General features: G+C 40.7%; 2 protein-coding genes across 3 annotated transcripts in view; one reads left to right on the top strand and one right to left on the bottom strand.

Moving 5' to 3' along the window:
* Positions 1-11,249, top strand: part of dpp10 (dipeptidyl-peptidase 10 (non-functional)) — a 313,714-nt gene extending 302,465 nt beyond the window's left edge. For both annotated transcript variants that reach the window (XM_085764884.1, XM_085764885.1), the window contains exons 18-26: positions 1,989-2,087; positions 2,185-2,254; positions 2,571-2,765; positions 4,794-4,848; positions 5,860-5,959; positions 6,381-6,439; positions 7,142-7,214; positions 7,524-7,597; positions 9,576-11,249. In XM_085764884.1, coding sequence (XP_085621010.1) covers positions 1,989-2,087; positions 2,185-2,254; positions 2,571-2,765; positions 4,794-4,848; positions 5,860-5,959; positions 6,381-6,439; positions 7,142-7,214; positions 7,524-7,597; positions 9,576-9,713 — 863 coding nt within the window. In that variant the 3' untranslated portion in view covers positions 9,714-11,249. The remainder of the gene's footprint in view (positions 1-1,988; positions 2,088-2,184; positions 2,255-2,570; positions 2,766-4,793; positions 4,849-5,859; positions 5,960-6,380; positions 6,440-7,141; positions 7,215-7,523; positions 7,598-9,575) is intronic.
* A 4,295-nt stretch (positions 11,250-15,544) lies between these two features.
* Positions 15,545-19,665, bottom strand: part of LOC146964652 (inactive dipeptidyl peptidase 10-like) — a 204,040-nt gene continuing 199,919 nt past the window's right edge. The window contains exons 25-26 of the mRNA XM_085765420.1: positions 18,728-18,801; positions 15,545-16,389 (exon numbers count right to left, since the gene is read on the bottom strand). Of these exons, the coding sequence (XP_085621546.1) occupies positions 16,252-16,389; positions 18,728-18,801 (212 nt within the window). The 3' untranslated portion in view covers positions 15,545-16,251. The remainder of the gene's footprint in view (positions 16,390-18,727; positions 18,802-19,665) is intronic.

Genomic DNA, 19,665 nt, shown 5'->3' with positions numbered 1-19,665 from the left:
AGCTGTATACCAGTCGAGAAGATTCCAACATCAAACATCCTTGCTTAATCCTTCCATACTTACTGATCATTTATTTTTCAACCCAAATTAGCATGCTAACCAGTTAGCCCCAGTTTTGTCACATGCCTGTAGTCTCTTCATATTTAGTGGAATTTCAGAAAAAAAAATTGTATGTAAATTTGATACAGTGTCAATATGGGCATCTTTGCTTTTTTTTCTTTTTTTAATTCTTTGAAAATGTTTTTCTAGGGCTGTGTTTTATGTTCACTGTCTCTGTGACTTTACGTAAAGATGTTGGCTTCTTCTAACAGTTTTTGCTGACAAAATGATCATTGTCAGGAAGAGCAGACAAGCTTACAAATCAAGATTTCTTTCTTCTGTCCTTTTTTTTTTAAATCTTCCTTTCCCACAGGCATGGATACACACACTGACTCACACAGTGTACACACATACACACAAAAAAGTTAACAGCTGTGCTGCAGAAAAGCAAGCAATTTGCCCAGGGTTATTTGGATAGGCCCTCCATCCACAGCTGGGAACTCAAGGCCTCTGGTGGTTTCATAATGAGACGTCTATTGATTTTGGGTTTTCCATTAGAAATGCTGGATGAATTCCATTTCATTTAGCTGCTTCTCAAATGGCTTGAATGGAAAAATGGCCAAATCAGATAGTCATTGTTTATTACATGTGGAGAAAATAGCAGGGCTCCTGTTTTTGAGGTTGCTGTGAGACAAGAACAGTGTAGTTTGAAAAATCTAAACTTTATTTCTGTATTTTTTGCTACCAGAAAAGAGGAGACAAAATATTATAGGCAGTTTATTTTTCTGTTTTTTTTCCATGCACCTGTTCTATTTTGCGTCATATCAGGACTACACTGGTTAGCTGCTTACATGGAGCACAGTAAGGAGTAGCTTACATGTACAGTAGTCAACATGGACAACAACATGGCTCGCACAAGGTGTTACAGCAAGACTGATTAAAAAATGACACAAATAATGCATTGCTTCATCAGTAAAGAAGCAAAGTGGCAAAACCACAAACCTAGATTACATTTATGTACATGTTAAATAAAGTGTGGTGTGGTGACTGAAAAAGGCTAAAACACTGGTCACAATGAAGTATAGTTTTCAAAATAAAGTTGCCTAAATGATAAAACTAACATTTGACATTAGGCTAAAGAAATGCAAAAAAGATCTGACAAAACTGACACTACACTGTAGTGCCGGTGACTGAATTATTATAATCGTGGCTTACAAATGCTTTGTCTTGTTCTCAACAAGGTGTTATGGAGCACAGTAAAAGCAGCCTCTGAATAAAATGACCCAGTGCTCACAAGAGCCAATGAAAAACAACCATTAGCCCACACCAGCAGCGATGCCGTCTGCTCCACAGTCGGTCTGACAATGAACCAGCTTGTGATCAGAGTCAGAGTGTCCTCTTTCTAAGCCAGACCTGAGCTGCTGGGACCTGCTGTATGAATGACTCTGTAGAAACCTGCAAAAACTTAAAAGGCTGTTTATGAATGTGCTGATGGACCTGCATTTGAGCTCCCATGACCAGTGCTCTGGGATTATCTTTCTTTCTTTAGGCCTTTTTAGACAAATATGTGGTTTCTGAGGGTCAGTTTCACCTGAATTTGGTATAATGCCTCGCCATCTCACTGAATGAAAGGAGGCTGTAGGGTGGAAGGGGAAATTGTTGTCTGCCACAACATTATCATTTAACCACCAAGGATTTTTATTTTTTGATTTAGAACCATCTCTTTTACTTGCAACACTTCTACCCTGGAGAAAGGAACAACCCAGGAGTGTATTCAGCAGCTCCTTGAACCGTTTAAATTCACCACAAAATGAGAGCATGTCTGAGACCATCTTCTCCATCTCACCTACACCTTGAAAAGACAGATTCCTCATGTTAGTATGGGCGATGCGTATGCAGTGACAATGTCTGGACTCACCGTTTGAACACTCTGCTGTCATTTTTTACAGATTACTACATTCTTGAGAACAACTCTTTATTGAAGGCGGTCTTGAAGTACAAGAGGATCCAACTGACTGACTTCAGAACAGTTCCAATGGAACATTTTGGTGAGAATAAATTGGTTTCCTTTTCTGTTACTGTGAGTCACAGAAAACTCAGTGCTGTAGATAGGTCAGCTTTAATATCTTAAATGTCTTTTCACAGATTTACCTTTGAAGATCTCCTACCCACCAGACTTCTCTGACTCCCGTCACTATGGGCTGCTCCTGGTGATGTATGTGGCCTCATATGTTTGGACGCTTACTGTTAGATACATGCCATTTTATTAGTATTTTCTGGAAGAACTATAGACCATTAGTCTGTGTGCTTGGTATTGTGAATTTTCATATTTCTCTTTCATATGTCATCACCTATATGGAAAAATACCACCCAGCTCTTTAAAATGAGATCACACTAACCAGGCTACTCCAAAGATTCAAAAATAAAACAAACCTATTCTGCTTGTCCTTATCTACCATAACCACTTTTACTGAATCTCAAATTAGGATTCTGACAGTTTGTTTTATTTGTATGTGTCCTGCTCTGTGCAGTGACAGCGCCCCCGGTGGTCAGGCAGTGAGTGACCGCTTCTCTCTCAGCTGGGACTCTGTCCTGGTCAGCTCAGACAACATCATCGTGGCTCGTCTGGACGGACGGGGCAGCGGCTTCCAGGGCCAGAGGATCCTGCACGAGGTTCACCACAGACTGGGAACTGTTGATGTCCAGGACCAGATTGCAGCAGTAGAGTATGCAGTCAAATTGATTCACTCAATTTTTATTTTTTACAAACTTGACAGAAGTCAAGTTCAAATACTCCAGGAACTCCAGTACAGCAATTCAATAGACTGTCATAAACGTTTAACAGACTAACTTTAAATTAACATGTGGACTAATGTGGTTAATTATTAATCAAGGTTTAACCATGCATCAAAAATTGTGTATGCTGAGGGCAGAGGCAACATTAAAGGGATATTTCACCATTTTGGCAAATTTGCCATAATCCCTATAGTTTTAGGAGTAGGTTCATTACCTTTGATTGTTGGTGCAAGCTATTTTTAGAACAGCGAAGCAGAGCCGCAAGCTGCTCAGAGCTACGCTATGGAGGCTCATGGGATTTCTTGGTTTCCCTCATCAAACTCATCAAATACACAATCCAGTAATCCAAACGCTCTGGTGGACAAGTTGTGACCTGCACATTCACCACACTATGAGATAATAACAGAACGCTACAAGACGGAGTCATTTTCGAGGCAAATGCAGAGCCGGTGTCGTGCCGAAAAGAGACTGCTTGCCGAAAAACTGCCCCCGACAGGAACACGCGTCAGCAGCTTTGCATGAATTTAACTCTAAAACAACTCACTCTCGTAACGTTCCGTTATTATCTCATAGCGTGGTGAATGTGCAGGTCACAACTTGTCCACGACAGCGTTTTGGAGTTGTTGGATTGTGTATTTGATAAGTTTGATGAGGGAAACCAAGAAATCCCATGATCCTCCGTAGCGTAGCTCTGAGCAGCTCACGGCTCAGCTCCGCCGTTCTAAAAATACTTTGCACCGACAATTAAAGGTAACGAACCTACTCCTACTATAGGGATTATGGCAATGGGTCAATTTGCCAAAATGCAGAATTTTCCTTTTAATGAGGGTGAGGGGTTTATAGCTCCCAGAACACAAATACAGCATGCTGTCAGGTAGTCAGAGAGGGGCTGTAAGAGACTGACTGAGCCAGTGAATCATTTTTGGGAGGCCCATTGGCCCACTGATGAGGTGACTCACTGAGACTTGTCCAAGTGTGTCCAATAGCCAGTCCATTTATAGCACAAGGAAGTAGCAGGGTGTATTTTCTTCCTTCTAACAGATGTAGACGCCCCAGTCCTCTGGCAGTGTGCTGCCTTCAAACTGTTAGAATATTAAGTCTAGAGAATGAATTCAACACCTGTCCACAACCAGAGCTTCCCTGTGATGAACTACCACTTAGGCATGTTTTATAATTTGTTGACCAATTAATCTTACCTCCAGGTCTATTTAATAGCTGCTCTTGACCTTTATCAGGAGACGGGGTTTGTTCATATGCTGTGTAGAACATCTCCTTGAAGTGAGAGTTCAAATGTCATCTTCGTGTATTTGAGTAAATTTACAACCCACTGTAAAATCAAAAAGCACACTGTGGTTAAAACAGGCTGGTTTTATGGTATGATCTACCTCTTGTTGTTAGGTGTCATAAAGTTCAAATGTTAAATGCCACTGGACATAAAGGATTTAACAGAAATCACATTCACTTTAAATATAGCAGAGGCATCAGAGAGGCTCTTGTAGAGAAGATGGGAGGAGTTTCAGTTAACGGACCGTAGGACAGGTGTGTGTGTTCAGCCCTTCTTCACAGTGTGATCACATGACAGTGTGAGAGCTGCTCCCATTGGTCACTCAGAGAACATCATATTTTTCACCTGTAGTAAACAACTTATTTTCTGCTGATATGGTTGTATGGAGCACTATGTTGTCAAAGGGAATATCACTGAAATAGAACATAATATTATATTAGATATTAATATTTTCTGAGAGGATGTACACAGACACCGTTTCCACTGATTAAAAATGTGCAATTTGTCTTCTTCTCAAATATATGGTCAAAATTGAAGAATCAAGAATTGAGTTAGAAAATAAAGTAAATATTACAAAAAAATACAAAAGCCATGTGGAGTAATGATATTTATCCAATAGAATTTGAATTGTTTTGAAGCTGGGTAGCTCATGTACGATTCTTTTATCTTTCAGCTACATGATGAAATTCCCATATATTGATCGGACACGGATAGCAGTCTTTGGAAAGGTGAGAAAAAGCTCTCTCTCAATAAATGAATTGAACCTGCACATTGTATTGAATGGTATGTCATGTATTTTGTTGCAAAAAAAAACAATATAATAGATGTTTCACCCTAAAAATCAAAAATATATGTTCTTATGGATCAACACTTTAAATAAAAGGCAATAGAAGTGTAAATATGGGACCTTTAAAGGGATAGTTCACCCAAAATTGAAATTTCACTCATTATCTACTTACCCTCATGTCGTCTAAGGGCTGGGAGAAGTTTCAGAGTCCTCCGTCTCTGAGTTACGGGGGGTCTCGGCATAGCAGTGCATGTCCATATAACAGTTGCAAATGGATACCAACTGTCTTCGTAACAAAAAGACACACCAAAAAACATCCAAATACCTCCATGCTGCTCGTCTGTAATGTCCGTCTTGTATTGGAGACCTGAAATCCGAAATTGTCCCGAAAAAAAATTAAATAAGTCTATATTTCAAGCTTGTTTTGTAGCGGAAGCTTCTCGAAGCTCCTCTTCCCGGTTCGTCAAATATGGACGAACTGGGAAGAGGACAGACCCTGGTTCGTCCAAATTTGACGAACCGGGAAGAGGAACTTCCGCTACAAACAAGCTTGAAATATAGACTTATTTAATTTTTTTCAGGACAATTTCGCATTTCGGGGCTTCAATACAAGACGGACATTACATACGAGCAGCATGGAGGTATTTGGATGTTTTTTGGTGTGTCTTTTTGTTACGAAGACAGTTGGTATCCATTTGCAACCGTTATATGGACATGCACTGCTACGCCGAGACCCCCACTCAGAGAAGCCACGAAGGACTCTGAAACTTCTCCCAGCCCTTAGTCCACATGAGGGTGAGTAGATAGTGAGTGAAATTTCAATTTTGGGTGAACTATCCCTTTAAAGTGTCATGCGATTATTCTGTCACCGTGAATGATTGAATAAAATGTTTATACCTTTACTTATACTGTATGTTAAACTGGCATACCTGTTTATGTGTGTTTTCCTCAGGGTTATGGAGCCTACTTAACATTAATGATGCTGAAGGCGACTGACAGCCTCTTCAAATGTGCATGTGCGATGTCACCCGTGACAGACTGGAAACTCTACGGTGAGTTGACGATCCCTCTGTAAAACCCTGCGCTGTGCTGAATCTACATGTGGATCTCATGTCACACAGGCAGCAAGATGTCAGTGTGTGTATTTCCATCTGGCCGCTAAAGGACATGTTTATGTGGAGGCAGAGGGAAAAACTGGTGGTGTTTTGGTGGGATTTGATGTTCCTCTGACAGAGAGCGAGGTGAATCTGGTCATTACAATACAAAACCCAGAGCAAAGAACATCATCCATAATCCCAAGATAGCAACAAAGGAGTCCCCTCACCTGCTCACGGTGTTATTCCCTCCTCACTCAGAGCATTTCATCTGGGCTCAAGTTGACAACAGCTCCACTTTGTTTAGGTACTTAACTACAGCTGAAGCGCCGTCTCCTGTCGACGCTGTTAAAGAATGTATCACTTCTCATTTGCACAGCGTCAGCGTTCTCGGAGAGATACCTCGGCATGCCATTACGGGATGACAGCAGATATCAGGTGCGTGTTTACCGCTTTCCCCCCGTTGCTTGTTTTGCCGTTGATCTTTTGAAAGCGCAACATCACTGACACACCTACAGTTTAAGCTCCCACGGTTACCGAACGTCGCCGCCTCTGACTTTTGATAGCGCCGACGTTCGGCTCGTGTTTTTTTTCATGCTCTGTGGGATTTTGACACTCCTCTCTCTTTGGTAACCGCATGCTCGGGTGTGTCGGATCACACGCGGGGGGTTTTGTTTTATGTTTATATATATGTATAAGCTGCAATAGTTGCCTGGCTCTCTCAGGCCTCCTGCACAGACAGGATATTTTAGCTATCAGAGGTGTTTTCCACTGTAATAAGAAAAGGGAAGACTGAAACAGGTTCATGTGAGTGCATCTCTCCTCTGAGCACACTGCTTCTTTGCAGGTCTCCTCTCAATTTACTGCTGCTTTGCATTTCCTGGATTTTTACACTCTGTTTTCACAATTTGCGCAAGTGGTGATATTCAAAAGCACAGAAAATCATGTCAGTGGGAGATACTTTATCACTTGGGAATGTGAAATTGGTTTAAATGACTGTGTCTTCATGTGCATGCAATCAGGATATAATGTAAAATTATGACAGCGCGGCGCATTTGATCATTCATGTTATTTTTGTATTGCTTCCCACAGCACCAGTTCTGTCTATCAATCTCCTGCTATTTTCTGATTTCCTCGCAGTTTTCCAACGTGCTGCAGAACGTTCAAGCTCTCAAGGAGCAGACTCTGATGCTGGTTCACGGCACAGCAGATGGTAAGAGGAAATAAATAGTGATAAAAATCTAAATACTGTATCTGTGGTGCATCGCCACTGAGCACAAAGAAGCGCGCAATCGTGGAGGGTAATGAGGCAAATGGTTTTTTAATCAAAAGATAAAAGGAAAAGTGGGTTATCTAAATTGATGCTGGGTTTCCAGAGGAAAACATCCGCTGATGAACCATGCATGTCAGATTTGTTGAGGTGTTTCCATCCTGCAACAATCTCATCTCCTTTTTTTCCTTTTCCCCCTCAGCCAGGATTCAGGCTAAGTCTTGCTGACATGTTTTGTTTCTCTGCTCTCAGCCAACATCCACTTCCAGCATACTGCTGAGCTCGTCAAGAACCTGGTGAAAGTTGGAGCCAACTACTCGATGCAGGTGTGTAACACAGACACAACAACACTAGTATTCTGCATGTGTAAGAACAGTGTAGAGGTCCTCAGGTGCAATACAAATATTATGCACAATAGTCCACCTTGTTAAAGTCTTTTTGTTCCTGAATATATTTATAATCTAAGTCTATTTGTTACCTTTTTTTATTTTATTGCTTTTCATCTTTGATGTGTTCTCTCTCTATGAACATTTTGCATAATGTCAGTGATACTCATCAAAGGGACTTAACTATATAAAACATGGACATACAGTACAGTATAGCGTTACGAGTCAGAGTTGTTTTAGAGGCAAATTCATGCAAAACCACTGATGTGCATTCCTGTCGGGGGCAGTTTTTCTGCAATCAGTCTCTGCATTTGCCTCGACAACGACTCTGTCTCGTAATGTTCCGTTATTATCTCATAGCGTGGTGAATGTGCAGGTCACAACTTGTCCACCAGAGCGTTTTGGAGTTGTTGGATTGTATATTTGATGAGTTTGATGGGGAAAACCAATAAATTCCATTAGCCTCCATAGCGTAGCTCTGAGCAGCTCACGGCTCTGCTCTGCCATTCTAAAAATAGCTTGCATCGACAATTAAAGGTAACAAACCTACTGCTATGACTGGAAATGGGCCAATTTTCCAAAATGTTGGTAACACTTCATAATAAGTACATTAGTTAAGCATTAGTTAATCATTAAATGCTGAATTCATCATTTATAACACATGAATACTCATTAATATGTAGTTTATAAACACATTTAAAAGTGTTTTACTCATAATTGATGAGCATTAACTGTATTTATAAACTACATACTAATGAGTATTCATGCATTATGAATGAAGAATTCAGTATTTATTAATGCTTAATAGTGTGTACTTACTGTATTATAAAGTGTTACCCCATTTTCTATATCTATGGTAGCAAAATATGAAATTTGGCATTACACTGTACACTGCAAATACATCAATCAAATGTAGCATTAAAACAGCTGACTGTTTTTATTATTGTGGCTGACTGCTGTGTAACAATGGCCCATTTTCAGGATTGCATTCTGAATTTTTAGTCATTTGTGACTTGGAGCAGCAGGATGAAGCTGGAAACACTGACATATAATCACTGTTAGCAAACAGATGCTTTGTTGTACATATATGAATCAAATATGGGGAAATATTAGCAATCATTTAGAGTCAGTAGGCATTTAGATTTATTTTAGCTACAGTATTCTGGCTTCTAACAGTTCTCTGTACAGTGAGTTTAAAGGGATAGTTCAACATTTTTGCAAATTGGCTCGTGCCATAATCCCTATACTCTTAAGAGTAGGTTTGTTACCTTTAATTGTCCGTGCAAACTGTTTTTAGAGTGGTGAAGCAGAGCCACAAACTGCTCAGAGCTACGCTATGGAGGCTCATGGGATTTCTTGTTCTTGCTCTTGTGGACAAGTTGTGACCTGCACATTCACCACGCTATGAGATAATAACAGAACGTTACCAGACAGAGTTGTTTTCGAGGCAATTGCAGAGACTGCTTGCTGAAAAACTGCCCCCAACGGGAACATGCATCAGCGGTTTTGCATGAATTTACCTCGAAAACAACTCTGTCTCGTAACATTCTGTTATTATCTCATAGCATTAGCCTCTGTAGCGTAGCTCTGAGGAGCTAGCGGCTCTTCTCCACTATTCTGAAAACAGCTTGCACCGACAATTAAAAGTAACAAACCTACTTGTAAGACTATAGGGATTATGGCAATGGGCCAATTTGCCAAAATGTTGAACTATTCCTTTAAGGCTAAAACAGCTTCCTGCTTGATGAGAATGAAAAAAGCAGTAGAGTTACAGCTGTTTTCTACTTACTTACTGCACCACATTGGTTTATACTGTAAGCAGCACTATTGCACTGATTTCAGCCATGATTTTTTTTTCCTGACATCACTGTATTCTACAGCTGACTCTATTTGCATGTATCTAACCTTTCACCACCAGATCTACCCAGACGAGGGTCACTTCCTGTCCCGGCAGAGCCGTCAGCACCTCTACGCCACACTGACCAGCTTCTACAGGGAGTGTCTGAAGGAGGAGTTACTACCGCTGCCCGATGACGAGGAGGAGGAGGAGGAGTAGGCCGGAGACTTTGAGGGTTAGACCTTTGGCAGAGCTTCAGAGAATTTTGCTAAAATCAGTCAAGGCTTTTTTCACATCTGGACCAAGAGTTTAGCCAGACATGGACACTGGGTTAGAGCTTCTTACGCTCTTAAGTGTGCGTGTGTTTGTGTGTGTGTGAGCGAGAGAGTGTGCGAGTGTGTGTAAATGTGTTGAAAAGATACGGACACTTGCGTTGCCGGGACGAGGCGGGGACAGCCCTCTAGCATAAAGTAATTTCAGTTTCGGGACGCTCCGTTTCTCGGCAAAGCACACAGAAGACTGCCTCCATGTTGTGCAGGCTCTCTGGCCTGCGTTCATCCACACTTAACCCAGTGCATGGTTCTTTTTTCTCCACCCCACTTCTCTCTTTTCCCTCCTCCTTCACTCATTTTTGCCATGTTAGTCTACTTTGTGGTAACACTTGGGGAGGAAACGAACACAGATGTACACTACTTCTGATCTCACCTCTCCTTTGGTTGTTGTATCGTTGCACAAGGAAAATACTCCAGTCATCTACGGAAGAAAAAAAAAACAAAAAACCTTTAGTCACACGAGTCCACCACGACCGAGCCGACCCCTCAATAAGTGCAATTTCCTGCTGACGCCCTCTGCCATCGCCCACCCTAAATGGAAACAGTCTTTAATGGGTCACACTTTATTGTACAGGGGTCTCGTGTAGACATGTACAATGCCTTATGAGGTTCAACATACTGTAATGTTACTTGCTGACGTCGTCGGTAGTCATCCATTAGCGGTGCTGTGTTAACCTGTGTCAACTCAGGTCGTGCAGACACAGCGCTGGAGTCAGTTTAGTATGGGAGACGGTTACAACACTATGTCAGCTCTAAGGTCAGAAATAGATAATGAAACCTATATGAAGATTAATGATACTGGCCATACTGTACAGTGTTTTCAGTTTGAGGCCGCACTGCAAAAGTTCTCCATCTTAATATACCATGTACCTGGTTCTGTCTGTTGAAATGATGACATCACTCAGAGGTCATGTGGCTTGAATTAAAGAGACATTCCCCCTGTTTTTGTTATTTTTTCTTTTTTTTGGACGCTCTTATTTCAAGGACAAACACAAACGAAACCAAACAAGTGGAATCAAATGAAACAGATATACTAAGATGGACAATTTTACAGTGTCAGTAAGGTGTTTGCATGTCTACAGGGAATGTGTCAAGTGTTGCCACATTTTGTACAGTACAATACAGCAGAGTGTGTACATAAATATATTTTTGAGATGTCAGATCTCATAGAAAGTTTAGTCTATGGGGATGGATTGATTTGACCTCGATGTCTTGTTTGTTTTTTTTTGGTTTGGTTTTTTTTGGTCTTTTTTTTCATGTGTTTTCTTTCAGCTGTTGATTTTCTTCTTAGGATGGATTTTGTAAAGCTTCTTCTCGTTGTTTTTGCTGTTTTAAAAAAGGGAAAAGGGCAGGGTTGAGGTTTTGGGATTATTGTGATTGTCCTCTAGTGATGATTATAAATAAATAAATAAATTTAAAAAAAAACTATGAAAAGCAGTGAGTTATCTTATGTAATGTGCTTTGTTCTAACAGGTCATCCACTCTGCTGTTTGTTTGCAAGACTGATGAATAATCCAATTTAATGGTCTCATATTTGACTGAAGTGTAGGTTCATATCTCTTCTTCTAGAAACAACAGGTCAGTGGTCAATAAAAATACAACAGATTTCAGGTGAAGACGCAAACAGCACTTAGTGATGACTACTTTGTTGTGACATCACAACGTTACAGGTGTTCTGCCTAGTTTTAAGGCAATGAGGCTTTATTACATTTACATTATTGATATAAGACCTGACTTATAATCAAAGAGGACATGTGTTGATACTATGGATCCTTAATGTTTCCTATCAGGAGCAACATTAAAGAGAGAAGATGGGCTTACATGGTGTTGGGTCTACATTAATGATTTAGCAGGAAAAATCAGCTTGTTTAGAGCAATCACTGCCTAAACATTGTGTGTCTGTGTGCATTCATCAGTGCGCGCACACACACTGACTGGCCTAAATGGCCGAGCAGATGTTTACTGTGCTGAAGGACAGACAGTCTTTAATCTGCAGGATATGAAGCAGCAGGATTAGTCTTGGCATTTCTCATCAGCACAGATGAGCCTCTCATCCACACTCTGATATATTTTCTCTCCACAGAGGGTTTTTGTTGTTGTGTTGAGAGAGTAGACGATCCGGGCCGAGACAGAACTCACATCAGGAACACACAGTGCTCCATCTTGTGCAGCATGCAGTGTAGTGATTGGGAGTGCGCTCCACACTGCAACTTTCTAGACAAGAATCTGAGATCTGAGTAGAAGCAGTACAACAAAAGATTAACTTTTAACCATTAAACAACATTGGGCATTATAGATTACATAATGAAGTGGTATATCATAGAGGCACAGAAATGTGAGCGTGTTAAGGATTCTAACAATATTAAACAGATCTAGGGATGCCAGCATGGTTTGTTTATGTATTAATCTTTATTAATGAATGAATTAGTTGTTCCACAGAGTAAAAACTGGTTTGTGGTAGAAAACAAATATGGTTGTTGTGTCAACTTTCAACAAGAACCTGCGTTCCTAATGATGGGGCAGTTTTATCCCAGTAAATATGTAAACACTGAACTGAGCTGAATTGTCACATAATGCCTCAATATGTGATGTTTAATTAGATTAATTACTTTATGTCAAGTAATCACAATCCCCAGAGGTGGATCGTCCTGGATCGTCCAAGTCCACTGACTGCAGACAGCTCCCACAGTACCTGCACATCCCAGTGAGACCGCCACAGAATCACACTTTGATTTTATAAATAGGTAGGTAGGAAAGATAGAAGGAGGTATACTCTGAATCTGCAAACTTAGGGACCAAAACAATCCCTCTGCCATACTGAGAAGTTAGCAACAGGGAAATGCTGTCGGTGGAAGTGTAATTTGAAGATATAATCTAGAAATCAGATATCTGGTGCTAATCTAATGAGCCCCAATGCAGAACTGCTTCATTAGACCCCACAGAGCCTCAGCAGCTTTATTGTAACTTGTTTTGTTAAACTTGTAGAGATAGTGAATGTAAACTGGACAGTCTGAGACTGTAGTGGGATTCAGGTGCTGGAGCAGCTTTTGCCAAACAACTGTTGCAGCATTCTTGATTCTTGACTGCCAGGATCGATTTCATTGAACTAAACTCTGTTGTTACAATTTAGTTTGTGTTTTGTTTTGTTTTCCAGACATCCAATAAAATAGTTCGAGTACATATTCAGTTCAACGGCCTCAAAGTATAATAAGATGGTGCCGTCCCAGGTGGCAGCCTGTAACCCTGGATGGGAGGGTGTTAATGTTTTGTATCTTTCTCATTTCACTTTCTAAAAGACTGCAAACATGCACAGTTAAGTTATATCTAGTATAAGTTTAAGAATTCATTGGATCAAAAAATTTCAATCAGATATGTAACAGCTTCCATATGAAAGCAACTTCAAGATAACATCTGTCACTGCTGTTAGCTCTGAGCCTGGAACTGGAGCGCTGCAGCTGACTGCTGCTATCAGATATACACTAGTATGCTTTGTCCTCTCAGCACATCGGGAAACAAGGTGACACACACACGCAGATGAGACTGTCCACTTGAACTATTTATTTCAGCTTATAAATTTTCCCAACTGTACAAACGTCATGCAGTTTTGACAGAATGGAGCTAAGGAAGTGCAGAAGAGTGAGCAGCACAGGATCATGGTCAGGAAAATGATCTGTGGTCAGTTATTCGAGCAAACATATGATAATGTACAACATGACAGGAGTCTGGTTATGGAGCAGTGCTTAACAGAGACAAGTGTAAGTACAAGTTCACTTTCTCCATTTAATTCCCTATTTGAAACCCCTTTTTCACATTTTGGGATATTAATGATACAGGCGACGTGTCAGATGGTCCTCAACAAAATGTTATTGCAAAGAATGGGTTCACCTTTAAGAGGATATAACCTGAATTGTATAGTAAATAACTGTAGATGTAGTTTCTTTAAAGGGATAGTTCAACATTTTGGCAAATTGGCCCATTGCCATAATCGCTATAGTCATAGCAGTAGGTTTGTTACCTTTATTTGTCGGTGCAGGCTGTTTTTTAGAACGGCCGAGCAGAGTCGCGAGCTGCTCAGAGCTACACTACAGAGACTAATGGGATTTCTTGGTTTCCCTCATCAAACTCATCAAATACACAATCCAACAATTCCAAAATGCTCTGGTGGACAAGTTGTGACCTGCACATTCACCACACTATGAGATAATAACAGAACATTACGAGACAGAGTTGTTTTAGAGGTAAATTCATGCAAAACCGCTGATGCACGTTGCCCTCAGGGACAGTTTTTCAGCTAGCAGTCTCTGCATTTCCCTCGAAAACAACTCGGTCTCGTAACGTTCCGTTATCATCTCATAGCGTGGTGAATGTGCACGTCACAACTTGTCCACCAGAGCGTTTTGGAGTTTTTGGATTGTGTATTTGATGAGTTTGATGAGGGAAACCAAGAAATCCCATGAGCCTCCGTAGTGTAGCTCGCTACTCGGCTCGGCAGTTCTAAAAATAGCTCCCACTGACAAATAAAGGTAATGAACCCACTGCTATGACTATATGGGTTATGGCAATGGGCCAATTTGCCAAAATGTTGAACTATCCCTTTTAAGTGTTGACATTAACATTGGGACATCATTTTAAAATAGCTTTTCTGATGCCTATTAAATCCAATATTCTGTAATATACATAGGTTATTAAATCCAACATGTATCCTCAAGAAGGCTGCAATTGTCAAAAAGAGTTCTTATTGTAATCACAAAAATAGAAGACAAGACATAACGATGACACAAAACAGGTTGTTATTACTGTATCTGTCCTATTGCACATCAACAGGCCCATGACATGTCATACCCCCTGTGGTCCTTAGGTAATATAACTCTGTGTTGTGGATAATAGTCTAACTATCATGAAATTACAGGATATGTTGTGTACAGTAATAGACATGGGATAAGTCAAGAACATCCTCAGAAGGCATGCTGGGTAGCTGAGTAAGGAGGCCTATGCTGCATGTGGGGAATCCCATCAGTCCTTCTTGGAGTTATACACATGAGGACCGATGAACCAAAATCAGATGTCCAGTCTACAGAGGATTTCTGTCCAATGTAAAGTAATCCATCACGGACACACAAGGAATCTTGGGATAGTCCGGGGCTGGGAGAGATCCACCTATTGGATTCATTGCCCAGGAAATGAAGAACACCATTTCCCGGGTGCCAAGGCGCCTTTTGAAATGGGACATGCTTGTCATGTTGCTGTGGTGCAATCAGTCCTCAAATGTAGTCTTCAAAAGGATGCAGCTTTTGATTTGAGACATAAAACAAATATCAGTGTCATTTGTTGTGACACGTACCTCTGGAGGATATCACCATCATCCTCTCTGGTGTCTGTGATCCATTTAAGAAACCAAAGAAAAAAGATGTTTTCAAAGTTGCCTGAGAATCATCAGGGTTTTTTTTTTTTTCAAGTTTTCTACAGTATCAAAGTCATCCAGTGAGGAAATACCGAGAATTTTTTTTATGGTGCCAAAGTATGTGTACATGCTATAGGAAAATACCAGTACCTACGTATATGTATGTATGCATGAAGATCTCAGGTTTTTTCAGCTTTCAAACAGATTTATATGTGGGTGTGAAGATAATTCTGGCTTCCATGCTGTAGAAAATGGATTTTTCACAAAAGCCAAATTTCCCACAGAGCTGACGAAAAAAAGAAAAGTGGAAAACGCACACACATGCTCCAGATAGGATCAACATCATTGACCAGCAGCCAGTGATGTGAGGATCACCCCTCCTCCCCAAGAGACACCAGTCCACTCCAAATACGGCTAAAGATTCAAGTAATGCTTCTCCTTCCCTGAATGTGATTAAAACCAGCACAGTGGTAATTGTGTTGTTTTTATTCTGGTGAGATGAGGAGTCGGTGGACCGCTGCTGAAGTGATCCTCAGGGCTGCACAACATTTAATCATCATTATCCAATCAGACTCTATCCGTAACCTGTGTGGGCTGCAAGGTTGAGAAAATAATGACGACTTTAATGAGGTAAAGGCACCTGCACAAACTGCTGTCTGATATGTGCTCTAAAGTATTAATATCATATGAACTTGCTGTGTTCGCAGTACATAGAAATAGTCACAGTAGATTGGAGTAGGCTAGTCAGCAAAATTCTACACTTGAAAATGAAAAAATACACGTTTCTTTGTTACCCTGCCATATGTACTCTGATACAAATATTACAAACAAGAAGTAGAATCTGAACCACTACATTATAGCAACTTCCATCATCTTGACCCAGCGATCCAAATCTAATACTACTGATCTTCCACATTGTAGGTCATTGATGCTCTTGTAGTGCTTCCACAGACAGCAGCGCTCTCATTGCTGGCTCATCACAGCAGGTAAACAGAAAACTGTCTTGTCTCCCTGTCAGGAGGCTTTAGTCGTCTTCTTTGGATGTCTGGGCGGACAAGACCATGTCCTCCTCAAAGCACTGCCTGAAGAAGGTGAGAACTGAGTTGAGCATGTAGTGTCGGCTCTTTACAGAAGCAATGTTGTGTCCTTCATCTGGGAAGATCTGTGTGGAAACAGTAAACATAATGTTGTTTATTTGACCATTTTAATTATCAGTCACAAAATAAAAAATGGATTAGACTGGTGATTGTTCATGGTTATTCAACAAAGGTGACCACCTTATTAAAGGAGAATTCCGGTCATTTTCTAAGTAACGCTCTACAGCTCTAGGTCTCCAAGTGCGACTATAGGAAAAGAGCTGAGAAAAATATGTGCAGCCAGGAGCTAGCTCTCCTCCTGCTAGTTGCTCTACATTGCAGTTAAACAGTGAAGTAATGGGGGCAGAACTTTAAAACCGTGACTCTGGCCTCTATTATGCTCCAAAAGTCCAAAGTGAGGCATAGTTTTTTGTCAATAATGTGAACATTTTCCACATGTTCACATACACCCCCCCCCTTCAGACTGCACCAATTTCTAAACCCTGGCTACGGCCCTGCTGCTAGCTGTGCAACATTGCAGTTAAACAGCGAAATGATGGGGGCAGCTTTAAAACCGTGATTTTGGCCTCTATTATGCTCAAAATATCACTACACATGCTTTGCAAAATCCACCAGTGCCTTACCACGCAACACTGACTGTGTATAAACTCCGTTAATATGAGAGAGCAGTGTTAACGTGTGTTTTTAAAGTTCTGCCCCCATCACTTCGCTGTTTAACTGCAATGTTGCGCAGCTAGCAGAAGGAGAGCTAGGTCCTGGCTGCACATATTTTTCTCAGGTCTTTTCCTATGGTAGCATTCGGGGACCTAGAGCTGTAGAGCGTTATTTAGAAAATGACCAGAATTCTCCTTTAATATTGCACCATGACTAGCCAAGCCAGACTATCATTAAAATGTATAGTCTGGCAACGACCGGTAGACCTCGGCTCAATCCAGGAGGCGGGATGAAGGTTGTCTTTCAAACTGCCTCTGCACGCAATAGGGTAGCGCTACGACCAATCAGAGCAAAGAGCAGGGTGACGTTAGCCTGACAAGCCAATTAAAATGTTAGGCGTTAAGCCCGCCCAACGACTCTCTAAATAGATAGAGCGCTGTGATTAGACCCACCTGCGGAACAAATATATTTGCTGCCGCTAGGGTGCGTCTAGATTTCTAGGCTACACCATGACAACAATGATTGTATAATGTTGATGAACATCAGGACCCTATGGGCAGAGGAAGAAGTTATACTGTATCATTCTCTGATTTACACACAGTACTTATCAGGGTGCATTCTTTGACGGTTTTAATGTTTTTATGGGATTAGAAGATACAATTTACAAAACTTGATCCCCTTCCTGACTGTTCAGGATGACAAAAATACAATGAGAACTCAGAGAAATTAGGAGTGTGTCGCTTCTAACTTTAAAAGTCCCAATGCTTAGATATATCCCCAAGTTCTGAAGCCTGGCTCACAGAGCTCTCAAATACCTTATGTAGAAAAAAATTCAATTTGAGTTGTCAGGGACATCAGACAGATTCCATCAGATATGGCAACCATTTCTTGATCATATCACACAGTGGAGAGGACGTCCATGACACCTCCAGATCCTGAATATGTTTGAATATTTATTTGTCTGTAATTTTTTTTTTCTTTTTTTTCCCCAACCTGCTTTGGGGGATGGGGTAATTGTTTGGATTGTTATGTACCTTGATGTTTTGAAAACGAATAAATAAAGTATTTTTAAAAAAAGTCCCAATGCTTAACATTAATGTGAAGCTAAAGATCAGTCAGTGGGCTGCACCTTGTCAATGAGCAACACATTAGTGAGGGAAACCTGGACCTGGTGGGACAACGTTCACCCTCTGAACAAACTGAAACAGCTCAATAATGTGGATCAGCTTCAGTAGAAATCCATGTCACCTTATGAATTTTCCATCAAGCCAGGCTTCCACACATTTAACAGTTCAATTTTCTGAATATAAGTATATAGCTATGGGCAGAGACCATTCCTCTGGTCATCAGTGGACTTGTGAGTCAGCTCTTTCGTGCAACATGACGTCATCTACAGCAAGTAGGTCAGCTCTGTCCCTCCTCTCACCTCAGGAACTCTCTTTTTACTTACAGCTGCTGTCAGCAGTTAGTAAAAAGGTCTTCTGAGGAAACTCTTAGCTGGGAACCCTCAGTTTCACTTAGAAGGTCACTTTAGTGCTCAGATGAGAGTGTGTGAGTGTGGCCCTTCAAGGCAACACCGTCTCTAGTGGTTAAAGTTTTGGCTCTACCCTGATTTCACAGCTTTCACAACAGAGCTCACATAATAGATGCCTAAGAACAGTGTCTGTTTGAGCTATGAACACACAATTCAAGGACAGATATGGTTCAGGGAAGTGAGGTGTAACTAAGAGAAGAAACGGCAGCAGTCACCTGGAGAGTGTAGTTAACACTGGATGCAGACAGCAGTTTGACCAGCTCAGCAGAATGCTGGAAATGAACAGTGGCTGGAAAAGAAGACATTATTAAAATTGATTCTCCACGGTTTTACACAACAGATACTCAGCACATTACACTCCATTGGGAACTAAATGGAAATTAATTGCACTAAAACACTACCCCAACAGTAAATATTCACTGCTGTTATACCACATGTAACCAATGACTGGATGCAGTTCATACACTGTTTTATAATTTGTTCAGTTACAGTAGAAACACATCAAAGCAGAAAAATACTGGATTCTGCTTTGTCATTGTGTTCCATCCTAGATAAACTGTAAATGTTTTTGAGGATGAACAAAGTGTTTTTTTCTTCAGACATACATTATGTTTCAATATGTTTACTATCCTTAGCCAGGAAGTAAGGCAAGCTATCGTTACTTTGCCCTCTTTGTGCTTTGTCCTTTCTGACAGCGTGGACTTGTGGTCTTACAGACTGCTTCCTTTCTCAGTCTTACTTTCTGATTTAAAAAGTCTGTATCTGAGTTGAAATGTGTTTTCTATCTCTCAGGAAGCTCAGCTTGATGTTTTGATCCTCTGATGTGGAGACAACTGATCCAGTCTCTGTCTCAGGGTTTTGGAAGCCCCCGTCCTGCCTTCTCAGAAACCTTCAGTCCAGTCATGACATTGATTTGAACTCGGCTCACTTTAATTTGGCTCTGATGCCATTTTTCCACTATCTTAATACTAAACTTGATGAGCAATGAGTTGCTGGAAACCTGAGGCACAGCCTTATTTATAACTATGGAAGGTATCCAATCCAAGTCAAGGAAATCTAAGTTTTTTTGCACTAAGTTGATCCATGCCCCAAAATGTACCAGAAATAAATATCTGAAATCTTCTTCATTTAATGACACAACTTTTTTTTTTGT

The sequence above is a fragment of the Trachurus japonicus genome, chromosome 21, assembly GCF_045865225.1.
Source record: "Trachurus japonicus isolate A0001 chromosome 21, Traja_1.0".
Taxonomy (NCBI): Eukaryota; Metazoa; Chordata; class Actinopteri; order Carangiformes; family Carangidae; genus Trachurus; species Trachurus japonicus.
This window is presented reverse-complemented; position numbering and strand designations above follow the sequence as displayed.